This window comes from Eucalyptus grandis, chromosome 3, assembly GCF_016545825.1.
Source record: "Eucalyptus grandis isolate ANBG69807.140 chromosome 3, ASM1654582v1, whole genome shotgun sequence".
Taxonomy (NCBI): Eukaryota; Viridiplantae; Streptophyta; class Magnoliopsida; order Myrtales; family Myrtaceae; genus Eucalyptus; species Eucalyptus grandis.
In genome coordinates this window covers 51,781,353-51,803,839 of record NC_052614.1, presented here as the reverse complement: position 1 = coordinate 51,803,839, position 22,487 = coordinate 51,781,353, and the positions used below count along the sequence as shown (strand labels likewise).

The window sequence follows — 22,487 nt, the reverse complement described above, 5'->3', positions numbered from 1 at the left end:
TTCTTGGAACATGGCGATAGAAGAAGTGGGAGGTGTTTCTGTTGGAGCCTCAAGTGGGTAAGAATGTTTCTTAGCCCATTTTTGGATTGGCTTATAAAACGGGGAGAGGGCTTGCTTTTTCTGAGGAGGAGATGGTGGAGGTGATTTTGGTGGATCTGGTGGGACTTCAGGTGTAGTATTGAACTTTGGTGGTGGAGGTGGAGCATAAGAAACCATGTACTGGTATTTGTCACACTCACCAAGAGTATCAACGGAGGGATCTCCGTTTAAGTATCTTTGGTACACCTCATTCTTCGACTTTTTCCATCAAGGTGGAGATCTTGCTAAAGGATCTACCTCGTTAGGGGAATTTATGCAATGGCAACATTGGTAAAAAGGATCCCAAAAACAATGACCATGATTGTCTTTGTAGTAATGGACAGGATGTCCATCACCATCAAAGTGTCAAACAAGCTTTTTTGGATCTAGCTCAGAAATTGATTGAGGAACGCATGGTTCAATCATGAAGAGGGTCTAGAAGATAGAGGGACTTTCTTCCTTTTCCTTGCCAAATTTGATGGAAACAGTTCCATCTTTTTCCGAACGAACTCGAGTCCGTGGTGGAAAGGCTTGTTATCTGGTGTAGCTTTTCGTAGTTGGTGATCCAAGTCTCCGGAAGGAGCTTGGCCAACGTATCCTTTGGGATCTGTCTAGGAACATGGATGCACGATGCTTGATCATTTTGCATGGAGATAAACAGAGCATCTTCATTACCATTATTGAGGTTGAGATCAAGGGCATGGTTCTGCACTCGATAAACCATCTGGTAATGAAGTGTTGTAGCAACAGATTCAGCGAGTTTGAGGGGCTCCGGTGAGAAATTTGGACTTGAACTTTTAGAAAAGAGAGTAGCTGAGGATCTGAAAGAGCGATGTTGAAGTTTGGATACAAAGTCACAAAGACTATCCCGGCATTCAAAGTGGTTTGGACAGTACCGATGCAAGCATGCTGGTATTGTAAAAACCTGGTATCCAATAATGCTATTCTTGCCACATTTGGTAAACCTTTACGACCATGAAAGGTGAGAGCAAGACGAACAGCGCCATAGTGGACATGGGTATATCCCTGTTGAGCCCATTGTCTGGGGAACTCTTGAGGGATTTGAAGAGTGAAGAAGTACTCTTTTTCAGTGGTAGGAATGGGATGCTAGTCGAATTTGGAGGACTGAACGTACTCCTTTACTTGCTTTGGGGTTTGGTGAATAAGTTGGCGGATGGAGCGGATGGGTGAGAAAGATGTGTGTGGTTTGGCAAAAGCGGAGTAAGGGTTCACAAGAGTAAGTTGGGTTTCAGAGATCTTGGTTTCATCACTAAGGGAGACTTCATAGAGATAGTCTATCTTAGAAGCATTGGAAACACGAAATTCTGGAGAGGTTGAAGATGAAGGAGATGAAGTAAGAGAAACAGGTGCTTCAAGAATTTCTGGTTCGGTAGACATGATGAGAAGAGATCTTCTCAGCACTGGATTCACCTACCAAGCGCATGGAATGGATAGCCTTAAAAATGAAACCATGGCTCTGATTCCAGTGAATGGACCTAGACCTAGAACCGGGGAGGACCAAGAAAATTTTCTGCGGTATGCCTTCCCACAATGGGCGAACAACTCCCGTTAGAAAACCACTCAGCCCTTTAATTCAGAGCTTAGAGACACCCAAAGATGCTAGGATGGAAACGATTCTAACCTACCCAAGCTGCATTTCTTGGAGGATCTAACATTGCAGATGCTTTCATTATTATGAGGTAAGTTTTGCAATTTATTCATTGCTTTTTTGGGTATTAAATTGGTGGTTTGCACACCCGCGTGATCGCCTCACGTGTTAGGGAAGTAAATTAAAATTAATTCAAGCTGCTTGCAAAACATTTTTTCGAAATAAAAAGAGAAAGGTACTGAAAGGGCACTAGGAAAGTCTAGTATAACCAAGTCCTCGTACCCAAAATCTCTGGTTCGTAGAAGTAAAATAATTCTCCCATTATTTTACTTAGGTATCTAATCGACCTATCATAAATTAATTAGTGGCGACTCCTAGATAATAATCTTTTGCATGCTGGATATTTGAATCTAAGTCGCGAATTGGTATGGGCTTGGGAGAATCTGAGCTAAGTCTAAGCTTAGCAATCCATTAACCTAATTTTAGGTGGTGCACTCGAAATTTAGATCGCGACAATCAACATATACTTAAACCAATTATCCTCTAAAATAACATATATCACATTCTGCATGATCCTAGTGACATCCCGTGGGTCAAAAATATATCTCTAGGAACAGCTTTCGTATATGGATCAGTAACCATTCTATTGGTTGAAATATATTGTAGGATCACTTCTTTTTGCGCTATAATATATTTGATGAAGTTATTCTTTATGTCAATGTGCTTCGCCTTTCCATAATACTTGAGATCCTTCACATAGGTAATGACTGCTTGACTATCGCAATAAATTATCACCGCAGTCTTGGAACCTCAGTGGCTAAATTTTTCAAGAAACGTTTTAGCCATGCTGTTTCTTGCACTGCGGCAAAGTATGCAATAAATTCTCCATTGTAGATAAGGCCGTGCATGTCTGTTTCTTATTTTATTTTAAAATTTTAAATTATTAGTTAAATGCGTAATTTAATATTTAAATATTTTATCGGAGATAATATCCATACAAACTAAAAGCCCATGCATTTGATTTGAGAGGGATTCTTTAAACTTTACTAGACTTCTCTTATATTGTGGCGGTCTGAAATATCGCATATTGTACTCCTGAAATCAAACCTACATACTGTACTCACAATCGCAGCACCAGCCACTACAGCCCGCGTCACGCCAGACGCCACCCTTGGCGATTCATCGGTGGTGGCCTTGGCTCTATAAGAGAATTCTCGGTTAGCAAAGTCCAACAAGGGACGACGGGTCAAATGAGGAAAGGAGGAGGAACTTGCTTCGCGAGTTCCAGCTTGACTTGACCGAGGATACTTCCCGCGCACTCGCTTCCCCAAAAATACTTCAGTAACGTGGGGGAGACTGACAACGATGGAACACGAAAAGTCCAAGTCAAAGTAAACTCATCATCTGGACAAGTCTAGGGAAGGAAATTGCAGATGTAACATCGGTTCTTGGTTTTCTCTCGGACAGGCCTGACGAGAATTACAAAACGAGAGAGACCCAGAGTGAGAGAGAGAGGGAGAGCGTAAGGAAATATGACACATAATGAGAATATTGTCAAACTAATGAACAACAAATTCAAGCTGTTAAAAAATCTTTTCCCAACAATTGAGAATTTATAAAAATTAATATGATACATAATGAGGATATTGTCACTTTTAATGATATAGCGCGAAATGTAAAATTAGATAAATGTGTAATTTAATATTTAAATATTTTATCGGAGATAATATCCATACAAACTAAAAGCCCATGCATTTGAAAAAAATAAAAATAAAAGAGACCCGCCTAATTAGCGGTGGCCCCATGCATGACTCATCAGATAACTCTGCTATTTATTTTGTAAATAATAATCCCATTTTTCTTCTTTGTTTTTTTCCTTTTTTACATGGGGGGAAAGAGAGTGGGGTCCTTCTAACAATTATTGAACTAATAATATTTTTCAATATTATATCCATATATTGAGAGAGAGCCAGTTCTTGGTAATGGTATAGACGGCATAAATGATACCAGGAAGCCAGGGCCCTGCATGTTTTCATTTCTCAAATCTGTTTAAGAACAGATTTTTTTTTTTTTTGTTTCGGGAATAAAAAAAGAACGAAAACACGTTTGTTTGTGTTTTTGTTCAAAATCAGATTTTTTGTTCCCGAAACACAAAAAGAATAGAAATAAGAAACAAAAAAAAAAATTGTTTCTTACTCCATAAACACTTTTGAAGAAACAAAAACGTTTTCTGTTCTTCTTCTTATTCTTCTTCTATTTTCTTTGGCCAGTCGTTGGCCTCGGCCATGGCCAGCGACCGGCCGTCGAGGGCCGACAACCTCGCCGGAGCGTCGCCGGGGGCCGGCGACGCTCGGCCTTGCCAGATCTGGGCGAGGCCAAGCTCGCCCGGCCCAAGGCGGCTCGGCCTCGCCGCGCCGGGCGAGCTCGGCCTCGCCATGCAGGCGAGGCTGTTGGCCCCCATCGGCCGGTCGCCGGAGGCTGGCGACCGGCCAAAAGAAGAAAAAAAAGAAAGGAAAAAATGAAAAATAAAATAAAACTATTAAAAAATTAAAAGAAACAAAAAATATAAAATCTACTAAACGTATTTCTATTCATTTTTTATTCTTGGAACAAGTTTACCAAACGCGTGTTTGGTCAAAAAAAGTGTTCTCGGAACAGAAACACTTTTTTATTTCTGTTCTCTTGAACAATTTTTGAACAAAAACATTACCAAACGCACCCTGACCAGCCAAAGAGCGTGAGCACCAAACAGATCCGAACTCCACCGCATAGACGTACATAAATCAAAATCAAAACCAAAAACCCTCCCAAAATCATATTTCCTTTTTCTTTTCCCTTTGCTTGTATTTAAGAAACCAGAAAAAATAAAACATAAAAGAGAAATTTTGCCTCCGAAAATAAGACTTTCAACCGCCCATAAAACTGGCAAAACCCTTCTAAAAGAAAAGAAGGAGAAAAAACCCATAACTCTCGACTTCAAGGTAAATTACTATTTTTTTTTCTCACTATAAATTAAAAGCAGAGTAAAAAAGAAAAAGAAAAAGAGATGAGGAGGGAGATCATCACCTGGCAATCAAACTTGAGGAATTACGTGCTATATCATCAAAAGTGACAATATTCTCATTATGCGTCATATTGATCTTCATATGCTCTCAAATGTCGGGAAGAGACCTTATAACAGCTTAAACTTGTTGTTCATCGGTAAGTTTCAAATTCTATATCATTTTATTTATGTTTGGTTAAGAGATTGTTCATATTGGCCATTAATTTTCAGCTATCATCAAATAACTTTTATTTTCTTTTTTGAGCATATAAGATTTTCGACAATTGAAATTCAATATGTAAATTTTCACCACCTAATCTGAAGTTTCCACCAAACGGGCCCTGAGCTAAGGTAGTATTTAATTTCTTCTATCGACTAGGTCCGGAGTTTAAAGTCTTCTGTGAAGATTTTGCTTCTGAAGAAAAGGCTAGGTGGGCCCACCTAAAGCCACCGGGCCCATCTAGAATCATTGATGTATTCTCGATTTTTTTCCTCATAAATCAAGATATTGCCTATACGTCAGAAACTATGAATTCCAACAGTAAATCGAAGATTGTCAATCTACAATGAAGATCACGGATCGTGGTACATCGAACATAAAGAATTGGATGGTTGAGATGTGTGTCACTTCGAAAAAATTCTACATCATCGGATCTTCTTTGTAGGTTATCAATTGAGATCCAAGAGATATATCAAATATCCATTTGTTCAACTTATTAGGGATGATTGGTTTAGGATAGATAGATTTGAGATTTAGAACTATCTTGTTTAAATCCTTTCCCAGTTTTTGAAACTTGTACCGTTTGCCCAAGAACCAATCCTATAACATACCATGTCGTTTCAATATGATTTCAAGGTTTACCCAAAAACCTATTTATCTTTTGTTCCTTTTGTTGTTTTCATTTTTTACAGCAAAATATTATGAGCAAAAAGATGGTTCAAAGTACAATATGAACAATAGAAATCCCTTATCCACCAAAAGTAACCATTCATAAAATGAATATGTAGTCGCACAATTATAAATAATAAACAAATTTAAATCATAGAACATAAAATATAAATTATAAAACTTTATTCTTCATTCATCTATTATAATATTACTCCAATTTCTAATAACCTAAAATTAAAAATATGTAACTAATCGCTTAACAATAGTTTAAGTCAGGGTGAGTCAAGAACAAGGAGGGTTATGAGGCTTGAACAAGCGATGGCATGCTGCAAGCAAGCAAGCAAGCAAGCAAGGAGAAGGGGGAGTTGTGAGAGAGAAAGAGAGAGAGAATCGTGAAGTGTTTGGATAAGGTAAGAGTCATGGAGAGAACAAAAGAAAAAAAAGAAGATAGAGAAACAGATACCAAATAAAAATTGTGATTTTTAGGTTTAGGTTTTATGAAACCAATTCAATTTTCAGGTAGTTCTTCACTTGAAATGGGAAACCAGAAAACTAATCGGTTTTTAACATGGTCCGATCCGTTTTCCGATGGAATCGGTCTGGCTCGACAAGCCTAATTATTAGTCAACATTTTAATCAAGTGGGCCTACTTGGGAACTTTTTCTCTTTCATGGGTGAAAAAGGATGTCGGCACCCAGCTGAGCCCCAATCCTGTACCACGGGGCGAATCTTTTCACAAATTAAACATCAAACGATTGGGAAACAGAGGGGAAGCTGCTTTGCACCATCCGAGGAAGACGAATATGGAGTTGGTAGAAATGAAAACAACAAAAAGGAGGACGAGAAAGTAAAAAAGCATAGGATTAAGAATCTTTTTCTTTCATATGTCGGCTCACGCTCGTCATATATATTTTTGACATGTTATCCTAATAAATGACTAGTACTCTTACAAAATTTTTATAGAAAATGCTTGAAGTTGAAGTTCCATATAGTCTAATCTATTATTGTGTGTGAACGATAGACGTGGTGAGTCTTGTAATATAAATGCACTTAATTATAATTCATCTAACGGTGGTTAGAATAAAATCTACCATTCAAAGTCTAACAAAAAGGTACTAGTATTATTGATAATCCTAGAAGAAGACTAAATAAAAATTATGAAAAATTTAATTCGTAAAAGACAAATATAGAATTGTTAGGAGGAAAAACAACAGAATAGGACAAGAAAAGACAAAAGCATTGAGGATTATGAACCTTTTTCATATACGATAAATATTTCACTTAGGCTTAACTCGAATGTCTCTTGCATCCACATGTGAATTCCATTAGTCGAAAAAGACCATTAAATGCCACCCACTTGCAATATCTTCATGATTAAAGCTCAACATCCCGCTAATTAGGTCACTTAGCCTTAAATAATTGGAAGCCATGGTCACTAATTCCAAATTTTCTGGAGAACAACGGAGTTTTGGAACCAATGTTCACCTTTTAACCTAACGAAGAATATAACCCACTTTTCAAGAGCAAAGTTTGCATCTTAAAATGATTAGAAGTGATCAATTCCAAATTATATCCGAATTTCATTCGAAATTTGCCAATTGGAATAAGTATACCTTGAAATTTGGAATCGACTAATTTTCTTTTTTTATTTCATTTTTAGTTAGGAAAAACAAAAATTAACGTAATAAGTCTCTGTGTAAGAGAAAAGAAAGAAGCGAATGTCACCTCTTTCGTCACCTCTTTCTTGATTAGTGGTCGGTCAAATATATTTATACCTCTCTCTTCTCTGCGTAGCCAAGAAACCTAGTGAAGAGCCGCACCACGGGAAAGAAAGTTTGTGTGTGCTAAGCGTTTTACTTTGACCTTCAACATCGGTCATTTGTCCTCTGAGTTATCTATTTACGAGCACTTTAGGTTTAAATTTAGATATCAAAAATAATCGAGTGTGTGAATGATTATAATTTTAACTATCTAATTATAATAAATTATTTACTATTAACTCTCTTTATAATAGAATCACGTATATCTCTAATATTCTATTATTTCTTATTTGCTTTTATGATATTTTTCCCATTTACTTAATTTACAAGATCTCGTTGTTTTCGCGAGATGAACATGCAAAATAAAATAAATAATAAAAGGTTCAAAACACTTAAAAGATAAAAACATCATTTAACCAACTCAAATTATATTGCATTCTTAATGCACTTTTCAATATTAATCTACACAACATAATAATTTTCTCATTAAAACAATCCATATCTATAAAAAAAAATCAAATAAAATATGCACTCATTGGACCTGAACAAGTCCTTAAAAGGTTCCCTTATGAACAGGAAATCCTGGGAGGACTCTCCCCCGCAAGCCATTTATAGGCAAGTGAGGGGGGAGTAGTGTGGGATAGTTTCCCCATTGGGATACCCCGGCCAACGCTCTTCGAAGTTAAGGCCCCATTAAAACACGATTGCGAAACCCAAAAAAACTAATCGGGCGTGGTTCAGGGAAATGACGAAGGCCTTTCCTGGAAACAGGAATGGGGTGGCCGGGCCGGAATACAACGGCTGTGTGTGAAGGCCATCTGTTCACACTTCAATCAAGTGGGCCCAATTGGGAAGTTTTTTTCCTCCATGGGATTTAAAAAGGACGAGGGCTAATAACAAAACGTAATTTGGAATTTTCCCTCTTTAATGGGCTGTGGCGGGAAAAATAGTGATAGTTTCTAAAACGTAACAAAACGCGTCGTTCTCTTTACCAAAAAAAAAAAACAAAACGCGTCGTCCTGGAAATTTCTTGGAGATGGGATATTAATTTTGAATTTTAAATTTTAAATTTTGTCGTTTATCTTCTTAGATCAAAGCGTCTCTTATATATAAGGGTATTCTCTCCATGTATCTTGCAGTCGAGCAATACAAATATATTCTCGCGGAGAACTTTTTTCGCTTTAATTATTTTCCCTCTAAAATTCCATTCGCTTGAGCGTGAGACAGAGGAGAGAGCCATGAGTCGTCATACAACTATCGAGATCGTTGAACAGAACAATGCAGCAGTTGGAACCGATACAGACGGGATACGGCCATCTGTACCCCGAGATCCACCGCCCCATGGTGATACGGTTGATCGCTGCTTCGATCAGCTCAACCGCCTACTACAGGAAGTGCCAAGGGGCTTCCCCGCCGAGCCCGAGACCTCGCCTTGCACCATCTTTTGGATCCCCCACTTGCTTCGTGGGATCGATTCTAAGGCCGTAAAGCCCGAGATCGTATCTATAGGCCCGTACCACCGGGGCGGTCCACAGGTGCTCGCGTTCGAAAGGCTTAAGCCGCTTTTCCTCGAGAGGTTCCTTCGCCGCTGCACGAAGTCAGACTTGAGGAGGCTTACGCAATTAGTGGCATCATTGGAGCGTTCTGCCCGGCTTTGCTACTCGGGACTTGTGGATCTCGCGAGTCACGACTTCTTACAGATGATGCTACTCGACGGTTGCTTTGTGGTGGAATTCCTACTTCACCCCCTCTTCGGGAGTGGCGATGCGGCTGACAAGCCCGGCCCCATCTTCGGGAGCGGAGACGTGACTAACGAGCCCGACCCCATCTTTGCACAGCCTCAGATGATCCCGGTTCTCATCAGGGATTTACTGAAGCTCGAAAACCAGATTCCGTACACCGTTCTCGAGTTTTTGTTTGACAAGGTGATCTCATCCAACTCAAACAGAGAAACAGGCTCTTTGACTGTACTCGCGTTGAAATTGTTCAATCACGCCTATCCGAGACCCATGGTGGATCTCAAATCTCGGGAGTATCATAATTGCGAGCATCTACTTGACCTGTTTTACATGAGTTTGTCTCCGACAAGGCCCGTCTACCCCAACTCCCTGAAAGAGTCCTGGTCATCAGCTCAGTCCGTACCGCGTGTGACCGAGCTTATATACTCTGGAGTCAAATTCAAGTCCAAGAAGGCAGACGGCTTGCTGGACATAAATTTGCATAAACCGATCCTACGGAATCCATTCATCCCAATCAAAGACTTCATGACCAGCTCGCTGATGAATCCGGTAATCCAGATGCCAAACATCGCAATCGACGACTTCATGACCACCGTGCTGATAAACTGCGTGTCGCTGGAACAATGCCGGGAAAACAGGTCCAAGTACATGACTGATTACGTTTCCTTCATGCACTGCCTCATCAAACGGTCAACGGACGTGTCGCTTCTCCGTTCAGATGGGATCATCGCACTATATTCTCGTGATGACCGATATGTGGTTGATCTGTTCAAAAAGCTTGGGGAGAACATTTCTTTCAATGTTCATGACTGTTTTCTGTCCAAGCAGTTCGAGGAGCTTGAATCGTGCTACCGCAGCAACTGGGCGAAGATGATGCGCACTTACTTTTCCAGTCCGTGGTCAGCCATATCGCTCTTCTCGGCTTTCTTAATCGTGGTTCTCACCATTATACAGACCGTTATCGCTATACTTGCCTATCGCCTCCACCGCTAGGATTTGTTGTTTAGCAGATGTGTCTCGGTCATGATATTGTTCATTCTACAAAGCAGAAAGAGGGACTGACCATTTCGTGGCTGTTAAAGTACCTCATTTTCTGCCCTAATGAAGGTGCGTCTACTGAAGAGGATGGGATGCCAGTCGTAGAGCTGTAGGAAGATGTGGATACTAATGGGGCTGTGATTGCTTGTTGTTGTTCTGTTTTGGGGTTGTGATTGGTTGTTGTTGGTGTGCGTTTTGGAGTTTTGGATTGCTTCTTGTAGGATGGGCTTTGACCAGTGACTAGAAAGGGGATCGGTGGGGTTTTAGCTCATCTGTGGTTGGCTCTCTTTGGGAGCAATTGAGTTTTTTGTCTTGTAAGATTCCATTTTAGCAATGCAAATAACAAAGTTCGATGGATTCGAGCATTTAATGATGAGTATTGCTTGATGACGCTTCTGTCATCCTATTTGGCATTTTCCTACTTTGCTTGATGATGGTGTTGTTGATTCGATTATGAGCCAAGCAGTCTGCTGTGATCATATTTGGACAGATTAGCCAATCAGCCACATATTTGCATTCGGTTTTTGTTTGATGCTGCGATGCCCTTGGCCAAACATATGGATTTGGTTAATGCTTGAAGCTGCTAGTGTAAAGGCCTGCGGACGTTGAACTGAGCAAAGGGCTGCCGACTGCTGACCTTGAGCGGAGCAAAGGCCACTGACTGCTGAGCAGAAGGAACTCGTATTCCGCCATCTAAGCAGATGCTGACTGTTGAGCAAGGGCCAAGTTCTTTTAAGAAAGAAAAATCCCCACTGCCTCAAATGTGAATGAAAACAAGGATGAATCCTACACTCTTATACTGAGCATTCCAGAAACATAGGATTTATTTGTTCTAAATATGAGATTGTGCATGGAAGCATGGTTTTGATATCAATGATAATTTTTGGTTTAATGATAAGTGCAAGTGTATGTGAGAGAACCTTGAGGAACCTGAAGGGGCACCAAAGGGTAGGATGTGTTCAACGTGAAGCCCCCTCCCGATGAGCTTCTGGCTGTTTGTGATGAAGGAAAATCGGTTGGTACTTCACTTCCCAACAATGTGGTTTCTTCCTCCTTACATTGCGCTTGACACTGTACAGTAGATTGTTCTTGTAGTGCTCGATTGGATAAAAGACACCATCGCCAATCATTCTTAATATTAGACTCATTTTTCCTCCAGTCCTCCCTATGTTTTAATTGTCATCTCTGAAGAGAAGCATGTGGAGAAGCAAAGATCGATAAGAGTTTTGAATTTCCAAACCATGTATCAAAATTTGCTCCCCATCTGGGGGTGCTACTTCTGGAAATGAAATAACTGTAAACTGATGCTGGCTAGTAGAATCGCCTAAATGGGAGTGAATAGATGTTTTGTTGAATTGTTGATCCAATTTCTAGAAACTTCAACATTGATATTAGCTAGAAAAGACAAGAAAAGTCCTTAAAAAAGAAAATGTAGCTTAGGCGGCAAAGAAAAGTGTAGAAGCACAATTGTAGAAGTCTCTAGAAGAAAACTGGCTAAACTACAATCTAGAATTTCCTAGATGAAGCCTACATGGACAGCATTCTACATAAATGTAGAATGTTGTACTTAGTCGGTGGAGCACCCTATAAATAGAAAAAGGGGGGAGCATAGACTAACAAAAGCAAGCTCCTCCCCTTCCTTTGTATTACAATAAATAATAAAAAAAGTTCTTTTTGTTCCCTTGTACTCCTTTGCTACCACTCTCTGTCATCAGTTTGCCCAATTATTTTCTTACCCACATTGTTCTTAGTTCTTTTGCTCTCTTGATAGTTCACAAATAAAACACACTCGCACACACATTAAACACACACTTCTGTAAATACCAACATGTTTAATAAAATTTGACTTGGATGTGGGCAGAGTTTAAAATGCCAAGTTGAAATAGACGAGCAGACGAAAAACAAAGTGTTGCTATGGGCAATATTTTGATTATATCAAACAGTGCAGTGTTCTTCTATCTAATAATAAGTGAATATGAGTAGAAAGATAGAGAACAATGCATTCGGAGTTTATAATGGTTCGTCTTGGTGTAAGTTTACGTCCACTCTCATAAACTGAAAGCTCACCAGCTAGATTTCACTCAAGCAGGTTCTGGAGACAGCAGCAAACCATCCCTATATCATCTTTTAGTGAACGGCTCCTACACGCATCCTCAATAACTCCGGCGACGGGCTTCACAACCCCACCGTCAGTCCATTCAAGAGGCTAACGTACGGACGACGGCAGGCGACGACCAGCGTGCCGTCACTAGTGTCGTGTGGGGATGGTTTTGTCAGTCAACCGTGTAGCTCCCTTAGTAGTGTCCCGTGGAGGCTGAAACATGACCCTTTTGAGAATTAACGTCTCGAAGTTAGCGCGAGCCACTCATGGCCTGGCCACTGGAAATTGGGCACGGTTGAAGGAGGAGGACGAGAAGCACTCATCCGGGGGCATTCTCCGTCCCATTGACCGCGACAGAAGTGTTGCTGTCGGATTCATCGGGATGAAGAACCTCAGGAAAGGAAGTTCTTTGGATTTACAGATGGCGGAGTCCTACAGCGTAGGCCAATTTGGATGATTAAAAGCCAATGTTCTTAGCCCTTCGTTCAAGTGGCGGCATAAATGGGAAGGTGCTTGGGCCGCAGGAGGATACCTTGGATCTCACCGAACGGGTGCCTCATCGTGAAGTTTCCAGGGTTATTGACATTTGGGGACGAATCGAATAGCTTCATGGCCGATCCAGCGGAGGTGGAAATTGGTCACTTTCGATACCTGTCCTGGGACTAAAGAAATATCAGCACCTTGAGGATTTTCATTGGTCAGTGAGACCGCTTGCCATTGCCATCGGTCTATTCACAACCATGAAGCTCGGAGCTTTTTGTCGGCAAGAAAATGGGAAGATCGACTATCAAAAAGCCACATGGGAAAGAGAATCACGGCGAGCGTCAGCAACAAGTGGATGGCGGAGCAGCAAGTAATCCGGCTCGGCTTCCCCCTCCGGTGGCCAACATGCTATTCAGAGAAGGCGTCAGTGCTAGTGCTCAGTAGTCATGCCCCTGCATCGCAAATGTGATTGGCGCCACCAGTCACGCAGGTTAGCCGGGGTTTACCTTCTGAAATGATGATGTCCTAGGAGAAAATGTCGTTGCATACAATCACTTTGCTTGCGAGCGGGCAAGTCCTGATGTCTAGCTATTTATCTTTTAAACGTGTACATACATTCTTCTTCTGTCAATAATTCCTTCAATGCATCCACAAAGGCCTCGCTTTCGATATATGCATGTAGGCGCACGGACCACCCCGCGACAATGTATCCTGTTTTGGGAGGTCACCTATGAGCCATGCCATGCAGAAACTGACTTGTTACGGTGCTTTGTCTTGCCTTAGTTGGCTGCTTGGCTGGACCCATTGACATGAGGGGGCAACATAGAAGTCAATGGCTCACGCAATACGTTGGCCCCTTGTGTGGTTGCTTGAGGACCGTCAAGCGCAGTATGGGCTGTGCCGAGCCGACATGCAGGTTTTGCCAAGGCAGGTGGGAGAGCAAGGCCAATGTGAGTGAAAAGGGTTTCTTTTTCTTCTTTTTTCCCCATCGTATCAGGGTTGTATTTTTTTCTACTTCATAATTTACACAACAAACTAAACTACAAACAGAACAAAGGAGATGGTGCTAGAATTCAGAGTAGACAAAAGTATATATAATATATAATATGTATAGGTTGGTCCAACCTAAATCAACCCTAAACTCTTAGGATTAAGGATCAATCCATACAGTATAGGGTCTTAAAGGTCCCAAGACTAAAGACCAACCTAGTCCCCTAGGAAATCAGCCCAAAAGCAACTAGGTTAGGTCAGTCCAAGGTTAGTCCAAGGTTGACCTTGGACCAATGCTCACCCCTAGATGAGCCCCAATCCTATACCTCGGAGTGAATCTTTTCATAAATTAAACACCAATTAGGAGACAATGGAGATGATGTTTTGCACACCATCTGGAGAAGACGAATATGGAGTTGGTAGGAACAAAAACAACAAGGGATGCGTCATTAAAAGTCCTAAAATTTATCATGAGAGTGAATCCCTTGTAAAAATTACAATCAAATTATAAAATTTGTCAAATTGATACAATAAAGTCTTAAAGTTAACACTATTAATTTTACTAACGGGAAATGATAACATGGTATATTTACATTATTTTTATTTTCTATGTGGCTTTTTTTTTATTTATTTTATTCATTTTTTAAAAAATTGGATTTGAAAACTAAAAAGAAAAACTAAAATTTATTTAAAAAACCAAATTGTTAAAAAGAAGAAGAAGAAGCAATGGGCGGCGGTGGCAAAAGTGCCCACTAGTGACCCTGGCATTTTCTTCTTCTTCTTTTTTTTTTAATAGTTTTGTTTTTTAAATAAATTTTCTTTTTTCTTTTCATTTTTTAAATCTAATTTTAAAATATTGAATAAAAAATAATTTTAAAAAGCCATGTGAAAAATAAATTTTAATTTAAAAATGCTACGCAGCATATTTTGTTAGTTAAATTGATGGTGTTAATTTTAGGACTTGATTCCATCAACTTGATTATACTTTTTATAAGTTTTAAGACTCAACTATACTTTTATGACAAGTTTTAGAATTTCTAAATTTCTAGTAAACATATTTCAAACAATAAAAAAGGGCGAGAAAAGAAATGACAGTACTCTTACAACGCTTGCAGTTGAAGTTTCCATCCCATTTAATCTAATCTATTATCGTAGGTGTACATAGAGGTGGTGAGCCTTGCAAGATAAATGCACTTACCATAATTCATCTAACATCCGCATTTGCGGGTCACAAGTTGACACTTCAATCAAGTGGGCCCACTTGGGAACTTTTTATCTTTTATGGAAAGGGATTAAAAAGGGATGTCGGCATTATTACCCTTACCAAAAAAAAAAAAAATGGATGTCGGCTAATCCACACGGATGAGCCACGATCCTGTATACCTCGGACAGAATGTTTTCATGAATCAAGCGCCAAGCAATTGGGAGACAGAGGAGTTGAAGTTTTGCACACTACCTAATTTTTTAGGTTACTCATGCCTTCTAGTAATCGATGCATTGTCTAAATCCCTAAAGCGATTGTTACCTAAAAAGAAATCTATAAATGCAGAAGCAGATCCTAGTCGATGGAAAGCAATCGAAGCGTGCTATCGATGAATATTGGACATTATACGTATGTGCCTCTTGATCAATGGTTGGGAAGTTGAGGGTTGCACCTAGTATTACAATCAATGCACGCTAGTATTACAATCAATATGACATTCGAGCTCATTTTTAATTCAGGCGTATCTTTCTTTTTCTTCTTTTTTGCTTTGCCTTAGAACGTGACTTTGAAACTATGCTGGACAGTATTTGACCCGAAGTGGGTAAGGTTGCTTAATGATATCGAGTGATACTCTAGTCAATGAGAAACCATGATGATATGTATACAAATGTAAAAAAATATACTACAACTCAGTTGTGTTTATGAGCACACTAAATGAACTTACATCTAGGGTCCATTTAGTTTCGCGGAAAATATACCATTTCTAGAAAATGTTTTTCAAGAAATCATTTTTTTAGAAAATGACTTTATTTTCCGATGTCTAGGCGAAATAAAAATCAATTAGAAAATATTTTCCACCATTTGATATGGAGAATTTTATTTGATTTTCCAAAAAAAATTACTACAAAATTTTTATTTCTTTTTTCTTTTTTATTTTTCTTTTTTCCATGTTCCTCTCCATCGCTCTCTGCTTCCTCACCACCATCTCGATCTTCTTCCATTGGCAGTGATGGTAGTGATGGCGGCAAGGTTGAGCTTGAGCTCAAGGCTGAGCCATGAGCTCGTCGACCCGCATCTTGGCTAGTCATCAAGTTGCCGGCCATCGCCGAGGCACATGGCCAGTAGAGGTGAAGGAAGAATTAGGAAGGAAAGAGAAAAGAAAAAAATCAAATCAAATCAAATTTTAAAAATAATTAAAATTTCTAATTTTTAAAAAAAGAAAATAATAAAAATTATTAAAAAGTAGTTCATGGAGAAGAACTTGCTTGGTTTTGGTGAAAAAAGAGGAAAATATTTTTCCCCACTTTTGAAGATGTCTTTTCCATAAGATTTCTCAACTTGTTCATTTTCTATGAATCAAATATCGAAAAATCTAGAAAACATTTTTTTCTTTAAAACAAAGGTAGCCTTATGGAAACTATTAACATTTCAGCATTTTATTCTTACTTTTTATTATTGTAATGGGGAAATTTTCAAATAAGAATTTTTTTTTTTTTTTTGTCGGTCAAATAAGAACTTGAAGTACCATCAATTTATCAAATAAGGGTATGAAGTGGATTTTGAATTAAATAAAAGCTTGAAGTGGCAATGGCTATTTTAAATAAGGGTCTAAAGTGATCGTGGTTATCTCAAATAACAGCTTAACCTCACTGGTCATCAGCTAGCTAAATATTTCGATTGTTCAAGGGCATTCTCATCCAATTACAATTTTAAATTTTAATTTATTTCTTATCTTCTCTTTTCCTTTTTCACTTTTCTTTTTCTTTTCTTTATGTCGAGAGCTCAGTGACCCTTGTCGGCCACTAGTAGGATAGGCAAGGACCTACAAGCCCTCACCGGTTGTAGGTGAGGCCACCCTCGCCATCAGCCTTGCCTAGGGCAGACAAGGGCTCAACGAGGGCAGCCTCACCTAGGCCCTTAGGGCAAGAGTCGTCTCGCCCAAGCAAGGCAATCCCTCGTTAGCCACTAGCAAGGCAACCCTCACCTAGATTTGGCTAAAACTGGCCTCACCGATAGGCATGGGAGCAACCTCCCCAAGGTGAGAGCCGCTCACTTAGCCCTTTCCAGCATCGCAGAAACTAAACAAACACATCATGCTGGAAATTTCTTGGAAATGGGATGTCACTTTTGATTTTTAAATTACCCGTTCATCTTCAAAGCAAATGATATCTTACTGTCAAATCAAATGCTCTCTTATAATGTAAGCAAAAGTATTTATAAGAGTCTTTGAGCCGATATTTGGAATTTTCTCTTGTTAATGGAATGTGGTCGGAAAAATAATAGTAGTTTCACACAAACTAATAAAACATGTCAATGCTGAAAATTTCTTGGAGATGGGACGTCATTTTTTTTTTCAATCATACTTTTGATTTTTTTAATTTCCCAATCATCTTCGGAGGAAGATGGGATGTCACTTTTGATTTTTTAATTTCCCAATCATCTTCGGAACAAATGATAATGTAAGAGTTTGTGGTCCCATATGTAAGAGTCTTCAATCATATTGTCAGATCAAAGAGTTTCTTACAATGTACGCTCAAGTATATATAAGAGTCCTCAGTCCCATATTTAAAATTTTCCCTTGTTAATGGGACGTGGTAGGAAAAATAATCATAGTTTCACGGAATTATAACTGTGCTAGAAATTTCTTGAAAATGGGATGTCACTTTTGATTCTTAAATTTCCCATTCATCCTCGAAGCAAATGATATATTACCGTCAGATAAATGGGTCTCTTACAATGTAAGCTCAAGTATAAGCTCAAGTATATATAAATAGGGGTGAGCATTAGTCTAGAGTCAACCTTGGACCAACTCTGGACTAGCCCAACCATGGCGATCTTGGTCCGGTTCCTAGGGAGACTGGGTTGGTCCTTGGTCCTAAGATTCCTAGACCAGCACTATGCAAGTTGGTCATCGGTCTTAGGAGTTTAGGGTCGGTCCAACCTGAACCAACCCTGATTATATATATCTAATATATTATTTATAAATTTTTTTATATAGAGAAAACCCTAAAATAAACGATGTCAACAACATTAAGTAGCTCATTAATAAGGAGTTCAAGTAATTTTACACTATTTTTTGATAACTTAGATTTTTTAATGTCTTTTACGACGTCAAAAGCCATAATTTACAAAGGAGAAATATGTTTTTGTAAGGAGTTCTCACGACGTTCAAAATGGCATAAATAGCTCTGCACGGCATCTTCATCTAATACTCATTCTTTTGTCCTCTTAATCTTTAATTTGCCGAAATCAAAAGAAATAAACGGTGTCAACAACATTAAGTAGCTCATTAATAAGGAGTTCAAGTAATTTTACACTATTTTTTGATAACTTAGATTTTTTAATGTCTTTTACGACGTCAAAAGCCATAATTTACAAAGAAGAAATATGTTTTTGTGAAGAGTCATCACGGCGTTCAAAAAGACATAAATAGTTTTGCACGGCATCTTCCTCTAATACTCGTTCTCTTTTGTCTTATTTGTCCTCTTAGTCTTTAATTTGCTAAAATCAAAAGAAATAACTTATTCGCTCGCCACTTGACACTCATCTCACTCATTTTGGGTCACTCATGCTGCTCACCACTCGATGCTCACCTAGCTTGTTCCTCCCTGCTTGATGCTCGATGCTCACCCCACTCAACACTCGTCGCTCGCCTCTCTTAGCTGACCTCACTCGTCACTAAACCCATAGGGTCGATCCAATTCTCTTTCGCATTTTCAAGGAGTACAAAAAATGAAACCAAAAATTATCTATTGGTCCTGGGTTGATCCTAGAACCGGAACAAACACATTGGGTCGGTCCGATCCTCGATTGCCTTTTTAGATAATACAAATAATGAAATAAATTAATTCTCGGTTGGTCCCGGGTTAACCCTAGAATTGGACCGTGTTTGGTCCTCGGTCCTAAGCTCAATAGGGTAAGTCCTCGGTCCCAAGAATTGAGGACCAACACTGTGTGAGTTGATCCTAAGGTTAAGGAGGTGGCCCAACCCAACCCGGACCATGCTCACCCCTATATATAAAGGTCTTCTCTCCACGGATCTTGCAGTCGAGCAATGCAAATATATTCTCATAGAGAACTTTTTTCGCTTAAATTATTTTCCCTCAAATATTCCATTCGTTTTGAGAGTGAGACAGAGGAGAGACCATGAGTGATCATGCAACCATCGAGATCGTTGAACTGAAGGATGCAGTAGCTGAATCCGATGCCAGGATGATTGTAGAAGAGCAGTTTCAGACGACAGAGATATGGAAATCGGCACCCCCAGTTGGATTGTGCGATGATACGATTAATCACGGCTTGGATCAAGTTCACCAGTTCCTAAAGGAAACGCCAAAAGGCTTCCTAACAAAATGCGTCATGCTGGAAATTTTTGGAAATGGGATGTCGCTTTTAATTTTTAAATTACCCATTCATCTTCAGAGCAAATGATATCTTATTGTCAAATCAAAGGTTCTCTTATAGTGTAAGCTCAAGTAAATGGAAGAGTCTTTGGGCCGATATTTGGAATTTTCCCTTGTTAATGGGACGTGGTAGGAAAAATAATGGTAGTTTCGCCAAAACTAACGAAAGACGTCATGCTGAAAATTTCTTGGAAATGGGATGTCCCTTTTGATTTTTTAATTTCCCAATCATCTTCGGAGCAAATGATAATGTAAGAGTCTAGTGGTCCCATATGTAAGAGTCTTTGGTCATATTGTCAAATCAAAGGGTCTATTACAGCGATAGCTGAAGCATACATAAGTGTCCTCGGTCCCATATTTAGAATTTTCCCTTGTTAATGGGGAGGAAAAATAACAGCAGTTTCAAGTAAACTTGCCTCTTTTGATTTTTTTTAATTTCCCAATCATTTTCAGAGCAAATGATAACGTAAGAGTCTGTGGTCCCATATGTAAGAGTCTTTGGTCATACGACACTGCTTACAACCGATGGTACAGAGTTAGCTTGCAGTTGTGAGCAGTGCCGTAAGGCGTGCTAGCTCTGCAGTGGGCTTTTTCACCCGCTCTCACTCACCCTAAACGCGTGTGGCTACTATACCACCCTACCCGGTGGTAGCCGGAGTATACAAGCATATCCCGACATGGAGTCTACTTTCTCCACCGCGAGACCCCCTAGATTTCTTGTTTATCTTTGTCTTCCCAACAAAAAGGAAATACAGCACGAGGTCTCCCACCTCAGGGCGAATCTCCTGCATGTTTCTTCCTTAAGCCTTTTAAGAATATGCTTAGGTCTGTATTTCCTAATCATCTTCGGAGCAAATGCTAATGTAAGAGTCTGTGGTCCCATATGTAAGAGTCTTTGGTCATGTTGTCAAATCAAAGGGTCTCTTACAGCGTAAGCTGAAGTAGATATAAGTGTCCTCAGTCCCGTATTTAGAATTTTCCCTTGTTAATGGGACATCATAGGAAAAATAATGGCATTTTCGTGGAAAAAAATGTGTTGGCTGGAAATTTCTTGGAAATGGGATGTCACTTATGATTTTTAAATTTCCTATTCATTTTCGGAGCAAATGATATCTTACCGTCAAATCAAGGGGTAAGCCCAAGTATAAGCTCAAGTGTATATAAGGGTCTTCTCTCCACGGATCTCGCGGTTGAGCACTACAAATTTATTCTCGCCGACAACTTTTTTGGCTTTAATTATTTTCCCTCAAAAAGTCCACTCGTTTTGAGTGTGAGACAGGAGAGAGACCATGAGTGATCATGCAGCCATCCAGATCGTTGAACTGAAAGATGCAGCAGCTGAATCCGATGCCAGGATGATTGTAGAAGAGCAGTTTCAGACGACAGAGATACGGCCATCGGCACCCCCAGTAGGATCGTGCGAAGATACGATTACTCGCTGCTTGGATCAAGTTCACCGCCTACTAAAGGAAACGCCAAGAGGCTTCCTAGCCGAGACCTCGCCCCACACCATCTTTAGGATCCCCCGGCCGCTTCGTGGGATCGATCCTAAGGCCGAAGAGCCTGAGATCTTATCTATAGGCCCATACCACCGGGGCCGGCCACAGGTGCTCGCGTTCGAAAAGTTTAAGCCGCTCTTCCTCTCGAGGTTCCTTGGCCGCACAGAGAAGGACTTGAAGGGGCTTACGGAATTAGTGGCGGGTATGGAGAGTTCTGCCCGGGCTTGCTACTCGGAACATGTGGATATGACAAGTTGCGACTTCGTGCAGATGATGCTACTCGACGGTTGCTTTGTGGTGGAATTCCTACTCCACATTTTCGGGAGCGGTCATGAGACTGGCGAACATGACCCCATCTTTGCACGGCCCCAGATAATCCCGATTCTCATTAGGGATTTACTGAAGCTTGAAAACCAGATTCCGTACTCCCTTCTTCAGTCATTGTTTAACGGGGCAGTCCCATTGGATTTAGTAGAGGAATTAGGAACTTTGGCCACACTCGCGTTCAAATTGTTTACTCTGGCCTATCCGAGAAGCATGGCGCTTATCAAACCTTGGTGGAATCGTGAATACGAGCACCTACTTGACCTGTTTTACTCGAGTCTCTCACCGAGAAGGCAGGTCCACCCCAAATCCAGGAAGAAGTCCTGGTCATCGGCTCAGTCCGTACCGTGTGTCACCGAGCTTGGGCCCTGCGGAATCAAATTTAGGTCCAAGAAGGCAGACAGTTTGCTGGACATAAGTTTCCGTAGACGAGTGCTCCGGATACCAGATATTCCAATCAAAGACTTCGTGAACAGCGTGCTGATAAAACCGGTACTCCAGATACCAAACATCACAATCGACGATTTCATGACCACCATGCTGATAAACTGCGTGTCCCTGGAACAATGCCGGGAAAACAGGTCCAAGTACATGACTGATTACGTCTCCTTCATGCACTGCCTTATCAATCGGCCGAAGGACGTGTCGCTCCTCCGTTCAGAAGGGATCATCGCACTATTTTCTCATGACGACCAGCGAGTGGCTGATTTGTTCAATAAGCTGGGGAAGAACATTTCTTACAACGTTCATGACTGTTTTCTGTCGGAGCAGTTCAAGGAACTGGAGTCGTACTACCACAGCGACTGGGCGAAAATGATGCGCACTTACTTTTCCAGTCCGTGGTCGGTCATATCTCTCTTCTCAGCTTTCTTAGTCATACTTCTCGCCATCATACAAACTTATGTTGCTATTCTTACTTATTGCACGCACCACTAGGATTTGTTGTTGAGAAGACGTGTCTCAGGATATTATTGTTCATTCTACAAAGCAGAAAGAGGGACTGACCATTTCCTGGCTGTTAATGTGCTACATTTTCTGCCCTAATGAAGGTGCTTCTACTGAAGAGAATGATCGTAGTGCTGTAGGAAAATTTGGGGACTAATGGGGCTGTCATTGCTTATTGTTGTCCTGTTTTGGGGTTGTGATTGGTTGTTGTAGGTGCATTTTGGAGCTTTAGATTGCTTCTTGTAAATTGGGCTGTGACTAGTGGCTAGATCAAGGGGATCGATGGCGTTTTAGCTCATCTGTGGTTCGCTCTTTTGGGGAGCAATTGAGTTTGTCTTGTAAGATTCCACTTTACTAATGCAAATTACTAATTTCAACGAAT

At 40.2% G+C, this 22,487-nt stretch overlaps 2 protein-coding genes across 2 annotated transcripts; both read left to right on the top strand.

Moving 5' to 3' along the window:
- The first annotated feature begins 8,617 nt into the window (after positions 1 to 8,617).
- Positions 8,618 to 10,111, top strand: LOC104429085 (UPF0481 protein At3g47200). Its single transcript, XM_010041985.2, has one exon. The coding sequence runs from the start codon at positions 8,618 to 8,620 to the stop codon at positions 10,109 to 10,111; it is 1,494 nt and encodes a 497-aa protein (XP_010040287.2).
- A 10,515-nt stretch (positions 10,112 to 20,626) lies between these two features.
- On the top strand, positions 20,627 to 22,096 carry LOC104439866 (UPF0481 protein At3g47200). Its single transcript, XM_010052876.2, has one exon. It carries the CDS (start codon positions 20,627 to 20,629, stop codon positions 22,094 to 22,096), a length of 1,470 nt encoding a protein of 489 aa, XP_010051178.2.
- Positions 22,097 to 22,487: the final 391 nt, after the last annotated feature.

Coding starts and splice junctions, on each gene's coding strand:
- LOC104429085 (XM_010041985.2), top strand. CDS start 8,618: ATGAGTCGTCATACAACTATCGAGATCGTTGAACAGAACAATGCAGCA.
- LOC104439866 (XM_010052876.2), top strand. CDS start 20,627: ATGAGTGATCATGCAGCCATCCAGATCGTTGAACTGAAAGATGCAGCA.